The following is a 13,939-nucleotide window of genomic DNA, read 5'->3' on the forward strand; positions in this document are numbered from 1 at the left end:
ACTACTGCCCATTTTCAGTGCTAGACCCTCTCCTCTGAAGATAGGCGACATGCAAGGAGTGAAATGGAGACCCAGGTTCTGCTATCAGCTCTGTGTGTCACAAACATACCACGGGTAACCTCCCCAGGGTACCCTGTGGCACACTTAAAGTGATTAAAGTGGCTACATCCGATTTCAGATGTACATTTCAGATACAAGTTTAGGTAATGCTGGAGATCTGGCCCATGGCTGTGAACATGGTGGGTAAGTGCTCTACCACTGAGGCACCCTAACCCTAAACCAGGTGCTTTTGAGGGTGAAGTGACTGGAACAGACCGGGCTGACTGTCGGCTGCTCAGCCCTTCCCCTTTGGACTTCTCCTGCCCACTGCCATGTCATGCTTGCCCCTCCCCACACACAATCCCAAGCTTCTCTCCTTTCCAGCTTCTTTAATTCCAAGACACTCTGACTCTTAGGAAGATTGCTCACAGGCTACAAGAAGAACTCCTTTGTCTCTATCATAGAGCTTTAACTGCTGGCAAAATCAATTCCTCTAAGGTAGCCCTTGGCCAGTCAGTAAAAAGTCCAGGAATGTGAACATCCTTCTGGGCTCAGACAGCATTTGGGTAAATACCTAATACTGGAGCTCTCTTGCAGGCTAAGCTGGGCTCTGTATACCTGGGCTTTGCCTGTTTCTTTTTATGTCATGCTTCCTTCACTCCCTAATTGTCTTCCCTGAGAGCATGTCCTTAATGAATGTATATTCACCTTAGCTTGTTTCTGGGCAACCTGACCTAAGGCAGTATACTTCGATTTATAGATCATTCTGTACCTGGATGGCTTCCTGAGAAAGGCTAATATCTCTCAGTCTTTGCAAAAACAAAGTAATTCTTATCTATGTGGGATGGCATCAGTGTAAATATGCTCTGAGACAGGAAATCAGATGTGGTAATTCCTCAAGGAGTCCATCAGAATTTATTAAATCACATCATCTGCTCTCACAATTCCTGCCTAGCCTCTTCAGCATCAAGACTTTCTTGTTCAGCAAAGGGTCCAGAAAACTATCCACAAGCTGACTCACCGAGGATAACTTACTCATGCAAAGCCGTCTCCCCCAGCACAGCCTTGCCCCACCTGGGCAACCCAGTCACCTACCAGCACTCTTCCTACAGACTTGCTGGTTGCATTTTTGGAATTCTGGGGGTCTCACTTCGTGGTCACAGAGGCACTGGTTTTGATCTTCAGTCGTACTGTTTTCTGAGGGGATGCAATGAACAGTTCTCTTCTGAGAGCCGCCGCCACAGGAAGTGGTACACTGAAAGAGAGACGTAGAAAGAATAGTAGTTCCTCCCTAGGACTACCAAGGGAGCATCTCTTACCTCACCACAGTCAGCTGAGAGATCTAAATTACAGCCCTTTGGAGCTAGGCCCATTGTGAGATCAAGGTGTAATAAAACACTACACTGCCATAGCTGAAATCTAAGTCAATTCAAGATGTGAGTTTAGGAAAAGCCCTAGAGGCTGTTGGAATGAATTTAGCTTAATGTGCTAGTGGGTTCTCTGCAGAATGTGTTTCTCTTACTCACATTTGAAAATTCCCTGCTGGCATTATCACACAGCTACATGAGTGGGGTCCAGATACCCATACTAGTACCATGTGACCATGCCAACTGTTCCATATTTGACTCATCCAGGAGAAGGTACTTGAATCAAGGTGGGCCAGTTGGTCACTTCCTCGGCAATTTGTAACAGACACAGAAAGACATTCAGTTTTCATGTGAATGGTGCAAAAGTGAGTGTGGTGGGTAGTTACACTTCCTGCCAAGCAATAGTTGAATAAGAAGCCAGATGACAGAAAATGTGAGTGGTATGGAGCAAACCTTTAAGGAGGAAAGAGAATGAAAGATGGTTTGTAGGGTGCAGTGTTGATTCCGATGAAAACTCACAACCCAAACATTCGTTTTGACGTTGATATATGACAAACATTCATCTTGACGTTATGAATGCATGATGTGAAACAGAAGGAGAAAGGCTGAACTATTTAGGCCATGGCGTTTTCTGGTTTCCCTGGTCTAGTACTGATTTGGGGCTAGAGATCAAGCGTGAGAAGAAGGGGTGAAGCTATTAGGGAGATGAGAGTAATATGAAACAGGGAAGTTGGAGAGAAAAACCAGGGGGGAATGAGCACTGGGCCAAATAAAGATGTCAGTGTACATAGGGCACAAATGGATCTACAGGACTGTGAATTTCAGTCTTGCTGGAGCAGAACAGAATCACGCTCACCCATTATTCATGCTTCACAGAAATCAGTGTGATTTTCAACAGATATCCACTGTCTAACTGGCTCAAAAGGGGCTGAAGGGAAAAGTCATTAAGCTTAGAAGAATCCATTTGCCACTTGAAATATTATTGGAGGCTCAGAACACTAGATAAGAGAATTTCCAGACTGGGTTACCACCAATCAACTCTGAATATGACTAACAAGACCTCATTTCTCACAGAGACCATCTAGATAGATGATAGGATAACATATGGTATGTTTTGTTAATTTTTCGTAATTTCTACTCATCTATTTTATTGTACTGTATATAAATCATGAGGTATAATATTGAGCAGCATGGAGGTCTCATGTGTGAATCAGAGAGTCAGAGTTTTCTGTGGCTAAATCTGAAGATAATTTTAATTAATCAATTCACCTAAAATCTCCCACAGGTATTGGCAAGAAACAATGAAATAACTACTCAGATAAAACATTCAGGATCAATAAAAGTCTGTAACAAAGGCCAGAAGGAGGAAGGATGGAGAATAATTAAGCCAGACTCTGAAAGAGTCCTGGACTAGGGTTTAGGGGAATTGGGATTTCCAGCTGTTTATCATCCTAATAATTTACCCCTCCTTTCTTTTCCTTCGTCTGTCAGATAAGATTGTTTTATGAAGACCAAATGTAGTTTGGTTTCCCGTTCCCATGATAAACACTGACCAAACCGTTTTGGGGGAGGGAAGGGTTTGTTTGGCTTACAGGTTACAGTCCATCATCCAGGGAAGCCAGGGCAGGAACCCGGAGGAAAAAAACTGAAGGCCACGGAGGAAGGATGCTTACTGGGTTTCTCTACAGCTTGCTCAGTTTGCTTTCTTACACAACTGAGGACTGCCTGCCAGGGGCGGCACCATCCGCACTGGGCTGGACTTTCGCACATTAATCATTAATCTACTTCCTAGGGAACTCAGGTAGGTGAAGTCAGAACAACAGTTTTCCTATCGGATAGGGAATGTTCACTTCCCATTCCCCCATCATTAACGAGACAGTGTTATTTATGCAACAAATAAACTTTGGGAGGATAATAAATCCTGCTCTCAGTTACAGATTAATTATTTTCTTTACTTCTCCATCAAACAGCCTGGCCATCTGGCAAACTGCTTTGTGGGCAGAAGAAAGGCCCAAACTTACAAAGTCAGACTAAACCTAAAGCTTCATAAGAGACTGCATTTTGGTCTAAAAAAAAAAAAAAAAGGAAGAGTGAACCCTAGGACTTGGGGCCCAAAATAACTTCTCCTTAGACCTTGTGCTTCTGGAATATTTTTGCTGTTTGATCTTTTCTCTTTTGAAAGTATTTTTTTTTTTTTGTTGTCTTCTAAACTCCAGATAATGAACATGGACTCACAGCCGCTATGAGGCAACTTTCAGCAGACCTGGAAGTAGTCCACAGGGGAAGAACAATAAAAGGGAAACACACATGTTACAGGCCAGTGAGTATAGTGAACATCCATAGATCTGAAGCAAAATTAATATTAAATCTAAGGTGGATGGGCCAGAGAGATTGACCCAGATGTTATTGGTACTTCCTGCTCTTCCAGAAGACTCAAGTTCAGGGCTCAACGTCCATATCTGGTGGCTTACCTCCTGTAACTCCAGCTCTAGGGTATTCCATACCTCTGCCCCTCCAGGGCACTGCACTCAAGCATGCATACCCATTAATTATGCCGATGCATAATTAAGAAACAGGACACAGTTGCTATGAAGGGGGAAATGGGAAAAATGGTTGGGAGAGATTTACCTGGAGATTAGGGAGGGAGGATAATCCAGAGGATTAGGGAAGAGAGGGGGTATATAACATTAAGGATGTTTGAAAGTGCTGTAGGGAATCATATTGTTTTATGTTTGCCTAAAATTACATACAATGAATAAATACACAAATAGATCTATGCTGGGGGATGTCTTTCTGTATGCCATAAAGACATGTTGTTCCCATTGGTTAATAAATAAGCTGCTTTGGCCTATGGCAAGGCAGCTTAGAGGCAGGTGGAAAAGGAGAGAGACAGGAAAGAGAAAGGCAGAGTCTAAGGAGACACAAGCCAGCCGCCCAAGTAGCAACATGTAATGGGACGCAGGCAAAGCCAACAAATATGTGACAATACATAGATTAATAGTTAAGGGTTAATTTAAGATATAAGAGCTAGCTAGCAAAAGGCTTGAGCCATGGCCATACAGTTTGTAAATAATATTAAGCATCTGAGTGGTTATTTTATAAGTGGCTATAGGACTGTGGGGCCAGGTGGGACCAGAGAAAACTTCCTATATGTCTATATAATGCAATTGAAACTGTGCCACTTGGGGTAACAATGTTCCCTTCAAAACTATAGACTGTCTAACAAAAACCTCAGTTCCAGCCATGGGAAATCTCTCAAGTCAGGGGACTGCAAGAGACCCTCTTAAACAATATACACTATTGCTGTTGCTCTTGATGCCTTTCAGAAAAAGAAGGTAAGATCCTATTGCTGAACACATCACATACTTTGGACAGAGGGCTTGGAAGAATATATTTAGATCTGACCTGGAAGCCTCCTAGCTGAGGAATAGCTCCCATATCAGAGCAGCTATTCAAGTTGATAAGAGAGAAAGCAATCAATAGTCTTATGTGGTTGTAATGCCTGTGGACCAACATAGGAAGATATTCTGAAAGAACAATAGTGGCACTTATATCCTGGGGGTAACCAACACCTTTGTAATTGGACTTAAGACCTAATCAATAGGAAGGAATTTATGTTTGGCACTATAAATTTATATCAACTGGTAAGGCATTGGACTCTGGATGATAACCCGCTGCTGTTACTTTCCTAAACAAATATAATTTCTAACTACATTTTCAGTACTTATCCTTATGTCCACACATGAGTATAGCTCTCATCCCTCAACAGAAAAGCATTTTTTTTTCAGCAGAAGGAGATCATTACTCCTTCTGCAACTGAACAAAATGCAGAGCTCAACTGATTGTAGGGTGCCTGCCTCCAATTAGTACAATTAGAACATAACTCCTGCCCCTAAGGCTCAGGGAACACTGTAGACAAGGGGTCGGTAATCCTATAAGAACAAAGGACCATGAGTTCTGATATGAGACAGTCTCTTCAAGAAAAGTAAAAAGAGAACATGCAGTATGGGGGTGAGGTGGGGAAGAAGGGTTGAATCTGAGAGGAGTTGGGGGACATGCTGAGAATGAATGAAATCATGATACATTGTCTGAAAATCTCAAAGAATGAATATAAAACAAAAAATTACAATCTCCGTAATAATATCAAACGTGCCCCTTTTAATTCAATTCTCCAATCTCCAATCCTAGCAATACATTTTCATGTGAAGAGATCTGTAAATTTAGAAATTTTAAAAAATGTGCTATAAAATTTCTCTGCCGTGATAATAGTAGTAACGAAAATACTGAATGTAAAGCCAAGGTAGCACGAGGCACCTATGACCAACTCTTACCAGGTCCCAGTTGCCAGTGGCCCAGTGGCAGCAAAGGTGCCTGTTGCAGGGCACAGTGGACGCAGGTCTTTTTGTCCAATCACAGAGGCCACCCGGGCAAGAGACTCCTCTCTCCTGAACACCACCTCCACAGGACCTAGAACACTGACACACAACATGGACAGGTGGTAAAAATCGGGTGGTGGTGGCGAATTCAATGACAGGAGCAGACCTTTTGTTGTCATTGTGGCTGTGTGCTGGAGAACTCAGTATGGGTGTTACAGCCTGGAACGTCTTCACGGGTTCCCAAAAGGAACGGTCTTTCAGAATAGATGTAAGGTTGTCTGCCCATCAAATATCCCAGAACAGACAGAATGCTACCAGTTTTGCTTCCTGGCACAAGGTTTTGGTAACAAAAATGTAAATCTTAGATTTTTAAATGTGTGATTATGGGGCTGGAGTAGTTAAAAGCATTGGCTGTCCTTCCCAGCACCCACACAATGGCTCACACTGTCTGTACCTCAAGTTTCAGGGGAGCTGATGCCCTCTTTTGGTCTCTGCAGGCACCAGGAGCACCCACGGTACACAGATATACATGCAGACAAAACACTTATACACATAATTAAAATTTTTATATTTATTTTTATTAATTAATTAAGTAATTTTCCCTGACCAATCACAGTTTCTCCTCCCTCCCTTCTCATCTCCCAGTTTCTCCCACCAACCTCACCCCCCATCCCCATCCTCTCCTCCTCCTCCTTTCTCTTTAGAAAATGGTATATCAGCCAGCCATGGCATATCAAGTTGCAGGAAATTCAAAAAATATATGATTAGCTCTGTCACCCTACTAGGAGAATACACATCATTTGCTTCCTATTGAAATGTGGCAGTCTTCCTTTCCTACTACATACAGTTCTAGAATGGAAGTTTCTTTTAGTTAGTAAAATTGATGGGCTTGCTAAAGATAGTGATAAATGGATACTAATATCCATAAGAATATCATATTCATAATAGGCTCTCATATTCAAGAGAGTAAGGTGGATTTCTCTAGGGATACATATCTAAAAATGTCAGGTTGTTGCTTATCAGAATGATTTCATATGATATATAGTCTCATTTGTGTGATGCTTTTAAGAAGAAATTAATTCACTAATAATCATTGAAAAGTAATGCAAAAACAGTGAGAACACTTTGAAAATGCCTAGTTATGACAAAGTTACAACAATAACAAACTGTGGTTGTCTTATCAAAGTCAAGTCCATCTCATGAGGCACTATGTGTATGGTTGTATCACAGAAAACAGGAAAATTGTATACAATTAGCTGCATATGCCCAGTAAAAGACATAACATGTTGTCTTCAGAAAATTCCTGCTTTGAAAATCAATTTATATTTCTGCCGACATTTATTCAATCAACCTATATTCCTGTACCCCATTTATTCAATCAACCTATATTACTGCCCCCCATTTATTCAATCTGTTTGAACAAAGTAGAATTCAATCTTTGGGTTCTTGTGGTTCTGTGTATATGCAGATGGATTCTTGGCCACTTGATCAAGTAGAAGGAAAAGAAGATAAATATTAATATAGATTGATGGTTCTCGGACTAGCAGTATCAGCATCCTTTAATAGAGAAGAGATATTATAGATTCAGTTTCCCACCTGAGATCCCTAATTGGATCTGGGGATCATCCCATCCCTCTGTATGTTGACAAACCCACCAGATGATTTTGAAGCATCCAAACATTGGACTACCACTGCTGTAGAGATGTTGCCATAGGTAAAATGCATCAGCCCTTTAATTAGTCTGTGATGGCTGACATTTCTCAAATGGGCCCCAAGTAGTCTCAGGATGGCAAGCCATTAGATAGAGTAGCATTATGACAGGTCAGTGAAAGCATCTAAAGTTATCTAATCTCTAAACCACTCCAGGAGTTACAGTTTTTATCTCCACCATATTTTCAAAGAGAAATCTTCCAACTTCATGGTTTTCTTGGAATAAAGACATTTAGAAAGATTGGTGGTGGAGGCCTTGGGGCAATATGTTGATATTGGGGTTCTCCAGCTACTAAGGAAATACAAAGATAATATCTTTTCCATAATAAACAAGACCTGACTGGTAGATCATCATTGTGGGATTGTTGTGTCAGGGTCTCACTATATAGCCTTGGCAGGCCAGTGGCTCACTATGTAGCCCAGGCTGGCCTCCAATTCACAAAGATTTGCATTCCTCTGCTTCCCAGGTGCTGAGCTTAAAGGCATGTGCCACCACTCCTGACCCTTGACTACTCAATTCTGATGGCCTGAAAATGCTATTTCTCTTGACCAAGAAATCTCAACTTCTCTGTAAAAAAAATTTTTTTTCAATATTTGAAAGATTCACCTGAACAGGTCCATGCTAGGCTTAGCATACGAGAGGAACTTGGAGGCTTAGGTCCATGCATGGGAGCAACAGGTACTCCATGTATTCTAGAGTTGAGTTAGGAAAGGAAGGAGGGAAAATAGAGGACAGTGTCCCACTGTCCCACACCACTCCAGGAAACACCACATAGTGGTTCTGACCTAGACGTCAACATGAGTTAGTGACCCGGAGTGAAGTAGGAAGTCCCAGGGGGAATCAACTTTCCATGCTCTGTGTCTTCAGGCTGTGGGCCTCTCTGATCCCTTCCTGGGTACATTGCAGGTATTCCTAAAAAGGAGTTGATGCTTCAGTCTCTCTATCCCAGTTCACTCTGCTCAGTTCCATGGAGGGGCAGGCACAGACACTAGACTCTGCCTAACGTTTGAATAAACATTTCATTTATTTTCTAGTTGTGTAACCTCAAGTATATATTTTCAACCTTGTTGAGTTAAAATTTATCTATGAAATGAAATTAATAAGGCATACCACCCATATCATTGTGGGAACTAAACTAGGTAATAGATAAAATACACTGTGGACACACTCACAGTATGTTATAGTTTTGGCTTCTCATCTTTGTACTGTGCATGGGTATATGGGAGTGTTTTTTAGCTATTGATTTATTTATCTATTGGGAAATGATACTATCATGCTTTTTTTCTTAGTCTGGATACCAAAATCCAGCAGAGCTAATCCTCTCACAAAAGAGACATGCGCAGTCTCTTTTATTTGAGCAAACAGTCATCTGGGTATGTAACTGAGATATGAATCTCAAATTATATGGTGTGGGAAGGATCTCATCATTATTCTCAGGCTGACTGAAGAAGGCTCAGACAGGTGTGTGAGGCTATTATAAATAGCTCATCAAAGCAGTCTGTTTTGAATCATTTCATTGTGTTCAGATCCCCAGCAGGGTCCCTAATTACCCAATATATCCGTTGTGAGGCCAAGTTCTAAGAAAACACTGCACTGTCATAGCTGACACCACACCATATCATTTTCCCAGTGGGTATCTTTCAGCTCCTGCAAGGTTTTGACCTGCTGTTTTCCCCATACTGTGTTGGGTCACTAAATGGAACTGAATCTCTGGCATGATTCCAATGTGGTCTTCTGCAACTTCAAGACTCATGTTAATACACCAATTCATGATCTATTGTACTCAATCTCTGGGATGCTGTGTATCCCTTTTGGGTGCATTACCTTGTTAATACACCAATTCATGATCTATTGTACTCAGTCTCTGGGATGCTGTGTATCCCTTTTGGGTGCATTACCTTGTTAATACACCAATTCATGATCTATTGTACTCAGTCTCTGGGATGCTGTGTATCCCTTTTGGGTGCATTACCTTGTTAATACACCAATTCATGATCTATCATGCTCAGTCTCTGGGATGCTGTGTATCCCTTTTGGGTGCATTACCTGGTTAATATAGCAATTCATGATCTATTATACTCAGTCTCTGGGATGCTGTATATCCCTTTTGGGTGCATTACCTTGTTAATACACCAATTCATGATCTATCATGCTCAGTCTCTGGGATGCTGTGTATCCCTTTTGGGTGCATTACCTGGTTAATATAACAATTCATGATCTATTATACTCAATCTTTGGGATGCTGTATATCCCTTTTGGGTGCATTACCTGGCTCCAGGGCTCCACTTGCCATTCTTCACAAGGCTCTAGGTTACAGCTCATACTCAGGGGAGGAGGAAGGCCAGCCAGGAACTGGCAGTGAAATGGCCTCAGGCTCCGGTGGTGGTCCTGGCTGTCCATGCACTGAATCTCACGAATCTTGAAGCCTCCGCTGCAGTTTCGGGAGCACTGAATGGAGAACAAAAGCAAAGATAACAACTAAGTCCTTGGCATTCGGACTTCAAACTCCATCACGGGGGAAGCTTCAGGCTCCTAGCACGGAGAGGTCATGACTAGTTGGCATGTGCCCTGTTTTCCTTCGTGTTTATGGAGACGCAATACCATAAGCAGATCTCCTACTTAGTGCATTCTGGTATCACCTCCACCCACCCATGTGTAGATGTGTGAGAGTTTGGACATCTGTCAACAGTGGGTGAGTATCCCAGTTTTGTCCCTCACTGGTTGAGCCTTGGATACATTTTGAGCCTCAAATGATATACTTGTAAACTGGGATGTGTACCTGCTATCTCAAAGGCTGCCAGAAGAATTGTGGACTTGTGGCAGTGGAGAACCTGCCCTGCCAGCACAGGGTACAGCCTGTCTCAGAGGGTGGCGATCCCTGCTGAATATCTATGTTCACTTCAAGCAAAGCCAGCATCTTTGGTCCAAATGGAAGGACCAGTCTAGCCAACCACTTTTACTTCTCCCTCAGAACTCCACTAAAAACCAGTTTTACCCATGCCTTAGAACACAACATAGGTTATCAACTCTTAGGAAAGGGTTATACTAGAGAAATTAACAGAGTAACTGTTCAGTGGCTTGACTCACAGGAGTGAGCAAAGCTGTCATCACTTGCCTCGGTCACGGAAAGTTTGCCAGATGGGCACATGTCCACAGAAAGCCTTCAAATGGGCCCTATTAATAGCCCTCTTCCTCTGATTCCAACCCCATTGAGAAGTCCTTGAATCCTGCTCTGTATCAGGACATTGCAGGCTTTACCTGTTGGCTTTTCATGTCATTTGGACCAGGACAGCAATGGTATCTTAGGCTGCCTGTAGCCAGGGCTGTCTCCCTTTCTCCTTTTGATTTGATTCTACTGCTTTTTGAATCCCTTTAGCTCCTGTATTTGCCCCACATTTGGACCTAAAGTGGGAGGACAGGAGGCAAATGCCTACAATCATCAGCAGACTCTCCCAAGGTTAACAGTGTGCCTTGGTGGCTTTATCCTAAATGTCCCTTCCTCTGCTTTCTGAATTACATGCTACTACTCTTTCTTTAAGAGTCAGATTAAAAACTTTACTTACCATAGCATGTACATATGGCTATGTATGTGTCAGTGTGGGTTTGTCATTGTGAGACACATGTGGAGATCAGTGGACAACTCTGTGGAGTTGATTCCTTCCAAGGTAGGTGGGTTCTGGGGCTAGCACTCAGGTCACCAGCCTCGTGAGGCAAATCACCTCCTTCCCACTGAGCCTTCTCACTACTATTTAAAACAGAGGTCTTCCTTAAATAAAACCACTTCCTGATATTTATTTCCATTTCTTCTTTGTAGCATAGCACTTGAAATGCAAAACTTCTCATTTGTTTTGCCCTATCTGTCCTGTTCAGCACAGCATCACAGGCCCTTAGCATGGGCCAGACACAGCACGGATGGTCAGTATGGATTTGCTGAATCAAGAAAATGAATTCCGAGAAACTGTTGGTTGGACCCCTAAAGGGTAAAACAATCTCTGTATTACCAATAGGTAGAGAGCATTGCCCTTCTCCCCTCCCCTCCTCTCCCCTCTTTTCCCTTCCCCTTCCCTCCCCTTCCCCTCCTCCCCTCCTTCCCCTTCATTCCTATTCATTCCCTCCATCTTATTCCTTCTTTGCTAACTTCTTCACCTCTTTCTTTCTATTTTCCTGTTTTCACTGATTTTGTATTTTTTGAGATAGAGTATCTTTCTTTCTACCTGGCCCAGACTGGTCTGACACTCATGAACCTCCTGCTTCAGCTTCCTGAGGGCTAGGGTTGCAGATATGTGCCTCCATGTAACAGTGTCTTTCTCCTCTTGGTTCTGTACAATGATTTCATTGACAGTGTTGACTGAGAAAGTGTGCCACCAAGAAAGGAATGTATTGCTGGAGGATGACTATACATTATCCTTTCATCTTCCCCTCTAATCAGGAAGCATCACACTCTCCTGGCTTTTGTAGAAATCATCATTGTAAGGTTGTGGCTGAGCAGAAAAAAAATTTCTCAAATGCTTCCAGTAGAAGATTCCAAAAATTCCTGCTCAACCTTCTCTCACTGTCTAAGATTATTCATCAAGGTACCTGGTAAAATACTGGCCAGTGTCTTGATTTGTTTTCTGTTGCTACGATAAATATGTCCTGCCCAAAGCAACTTAATCAAGAGAGAGTTCCTTTTGGCTAGAGTGGCAGGTTACAGCCCATCACGACAGGACTCGCTGTGGCAGGATTCCAAGGGAGCTGGTCACACCCTATCCTCAGTCAAGAAGCTGGGAGCTACTCTTGTGCCCAGTTAACTCTCCCTTTTTCAATAGTCTAGGACCCAAATCTAGGGAATGGTGCCACCCTCAACAGAAGGGTCTTCCCAACTCAATTAAGTTAATTAAGATAACCTCCACAGGCATGCCTAGAAGGCTGTCTCCCAGGTGATTCTAGATCCTATCAAATTGCCAACCCTAAACACCAAAGTCTGTAACATGGGAAGACATGGATCCCTATGACAAAGGGGTAGATGGATGTTCTAATGCTTCCACAAATCAAGTATAGTCAAAACTATCCAGACAGCTCCAACAAAACACACATTAAAAACTTTATCTTCCTCCCATGTGTTAAGTACATGCATAAAAATAAAAATAGCTGGCATTTTAAAAATTAGCTTTATTAGGAAAACAAAATTTCACAAGAAACAATTATAAAATGTTTTTTTTTCCTTATGGTCTATTTGTTGTTACAAGCTGCTGTTCCCAAATACAATTTCCAAATAAGCATTCTTGTATTGTTGAAAGCATAGCCACACATGCAATGGGAAATGAAATTTACTAACAAACTGTAGGTGGTCACCAAGGAAGACACTTACCAAATCTACGCTTCTGTTTTGTTTCCAAAGTGACTTCACTTTCTATTAGCAAGGCAGAAGTGGCAGCATAGTGAAGTCCCTTCCCTCCTAATGCCATTTTGCTTTTGTGTGCAGAATGCCAATTGCTACATTCATCTTGCTCAGCTTGTGTTCCTGTTTTCCTAATAGGGAGCCTGTGGGCCAGGCTGAGGACAGGAGTCTGGCTCAGGGGAGCAGGAAAAACAGGCTAATGTTCTGTCAAAATGAAGTAAGCCTGATAGTTTTCAGGTTACAGAGTCAGTTGCTTTAACTGAACTGTTTTGCAAACCAAATCATGTTGCAATTAAAAAACAAACAACAACAAAAATTAAAAAACCAAACAACAACAACAACGAAATTGTTCTCACTCTGCCACGAATTCTCTGGGTTTGGTGGTGGACAAGTGGGTAAAGTACATTGGGTACTGAAAATGTCAAGTTTAACCTGAGGCACCAGAGCTTCTGCTTAAGTGCCTATTCTAACTGTAGAAGTTCATTGAGTTGTCTAGACTTTGGGTCTGGCTAATTTTAGTCTGTGATGTTTCCATTGATTTGCAAGTACTTTTTGTAATAAGTTTATAAAATTAAAGAAAATAAAAATACTTTTTTTTTGTTTGTTTTTCGAGACAGGGTTTCTCTGTGTAGCTTTGCGCCTTTCCTGGAACTCACTCGGTAGCCCAGGCTGGCTTCGAACTCACAGAGATCCTCCTGCCTCTGCCTCCCAAGTACTGGGATTAAAGGTGTGTGCCACCATGCCCGGCTTAAAAATACCTTTATTACTGAATTCACTGATAGAAATAAAATGGAATGGCCACCTCTTCTTTTTGGGGGTAGTTTTTGTTAGCTTCGCTGCACTGCCAGGCATGGGGGGGGCAGTTGCCGCTTGCATCATAATCTGCCTCCAGATATGGAGCCCTCTCCACTGCCGATACAACCTGTGTACTTCCCTGTGCGACACACACGCCCTTTAAAAGTGTTCCTCCGTCGTATGTCTTTCTCTTGCTCTCTTGCCTGTTCTGTCTGTCTGTCTTCCTCTTTCATGTCCCCACTCCAAGATGTTCTTTTGCTCTTTTGCCCTC

At 42.3% G+C, this 13,939-nt stretch overlaps 1 protein-coding gene across 1 annotated transcript in view; it reads right to left on the minus strand.

Annotated features, from left to right (window-relative positions):
- Positions 1-13,939, minus strand: part of Adamts12 (ADAM metallopeptidase with thrombospondin type 1 motif 12) — a 262,599-nt gene that overhangs the window by 12,994 nt on the left and 235,666 nt on the right. Inside the window, exons 21-23 of the mRNA XM_042261410.2 lie at positions 9,762-9,941; positions 5,738-5,881; positions 1,135-1,294 (exon numbers count right to left, since the gene is read on the minus strand). Of these exons, the coding sequence (XP_042117344.2) occupies positions 1,135-1,294; positions 5,738-5,881; positions 9,762-9,941 (484 nt within the window). The remainder of the gene's footprint in view (positions 1-1,134; positions 1,295-5,737; positions 5,882-9,761; positions 9,942-13,939) is intronic.

The sequence above is a fragment of the Peromyscus maniculatus genome, chromosome 15 (genome assembly GCF_049852395.1).
Source record: "Peromyscus maniculatus bairdii isolate BWxNUB_F1_BW_parent chromosome 15, HU_Pman_BW_mat_3.1, whole genome shotgun sequence".
Lineage (NCBI taxonomy): Eukaryota > Metazoa > Chordata > Mammalia > Rodentia > Cricetidae > Peromyscus > Peromyscus maniculatus.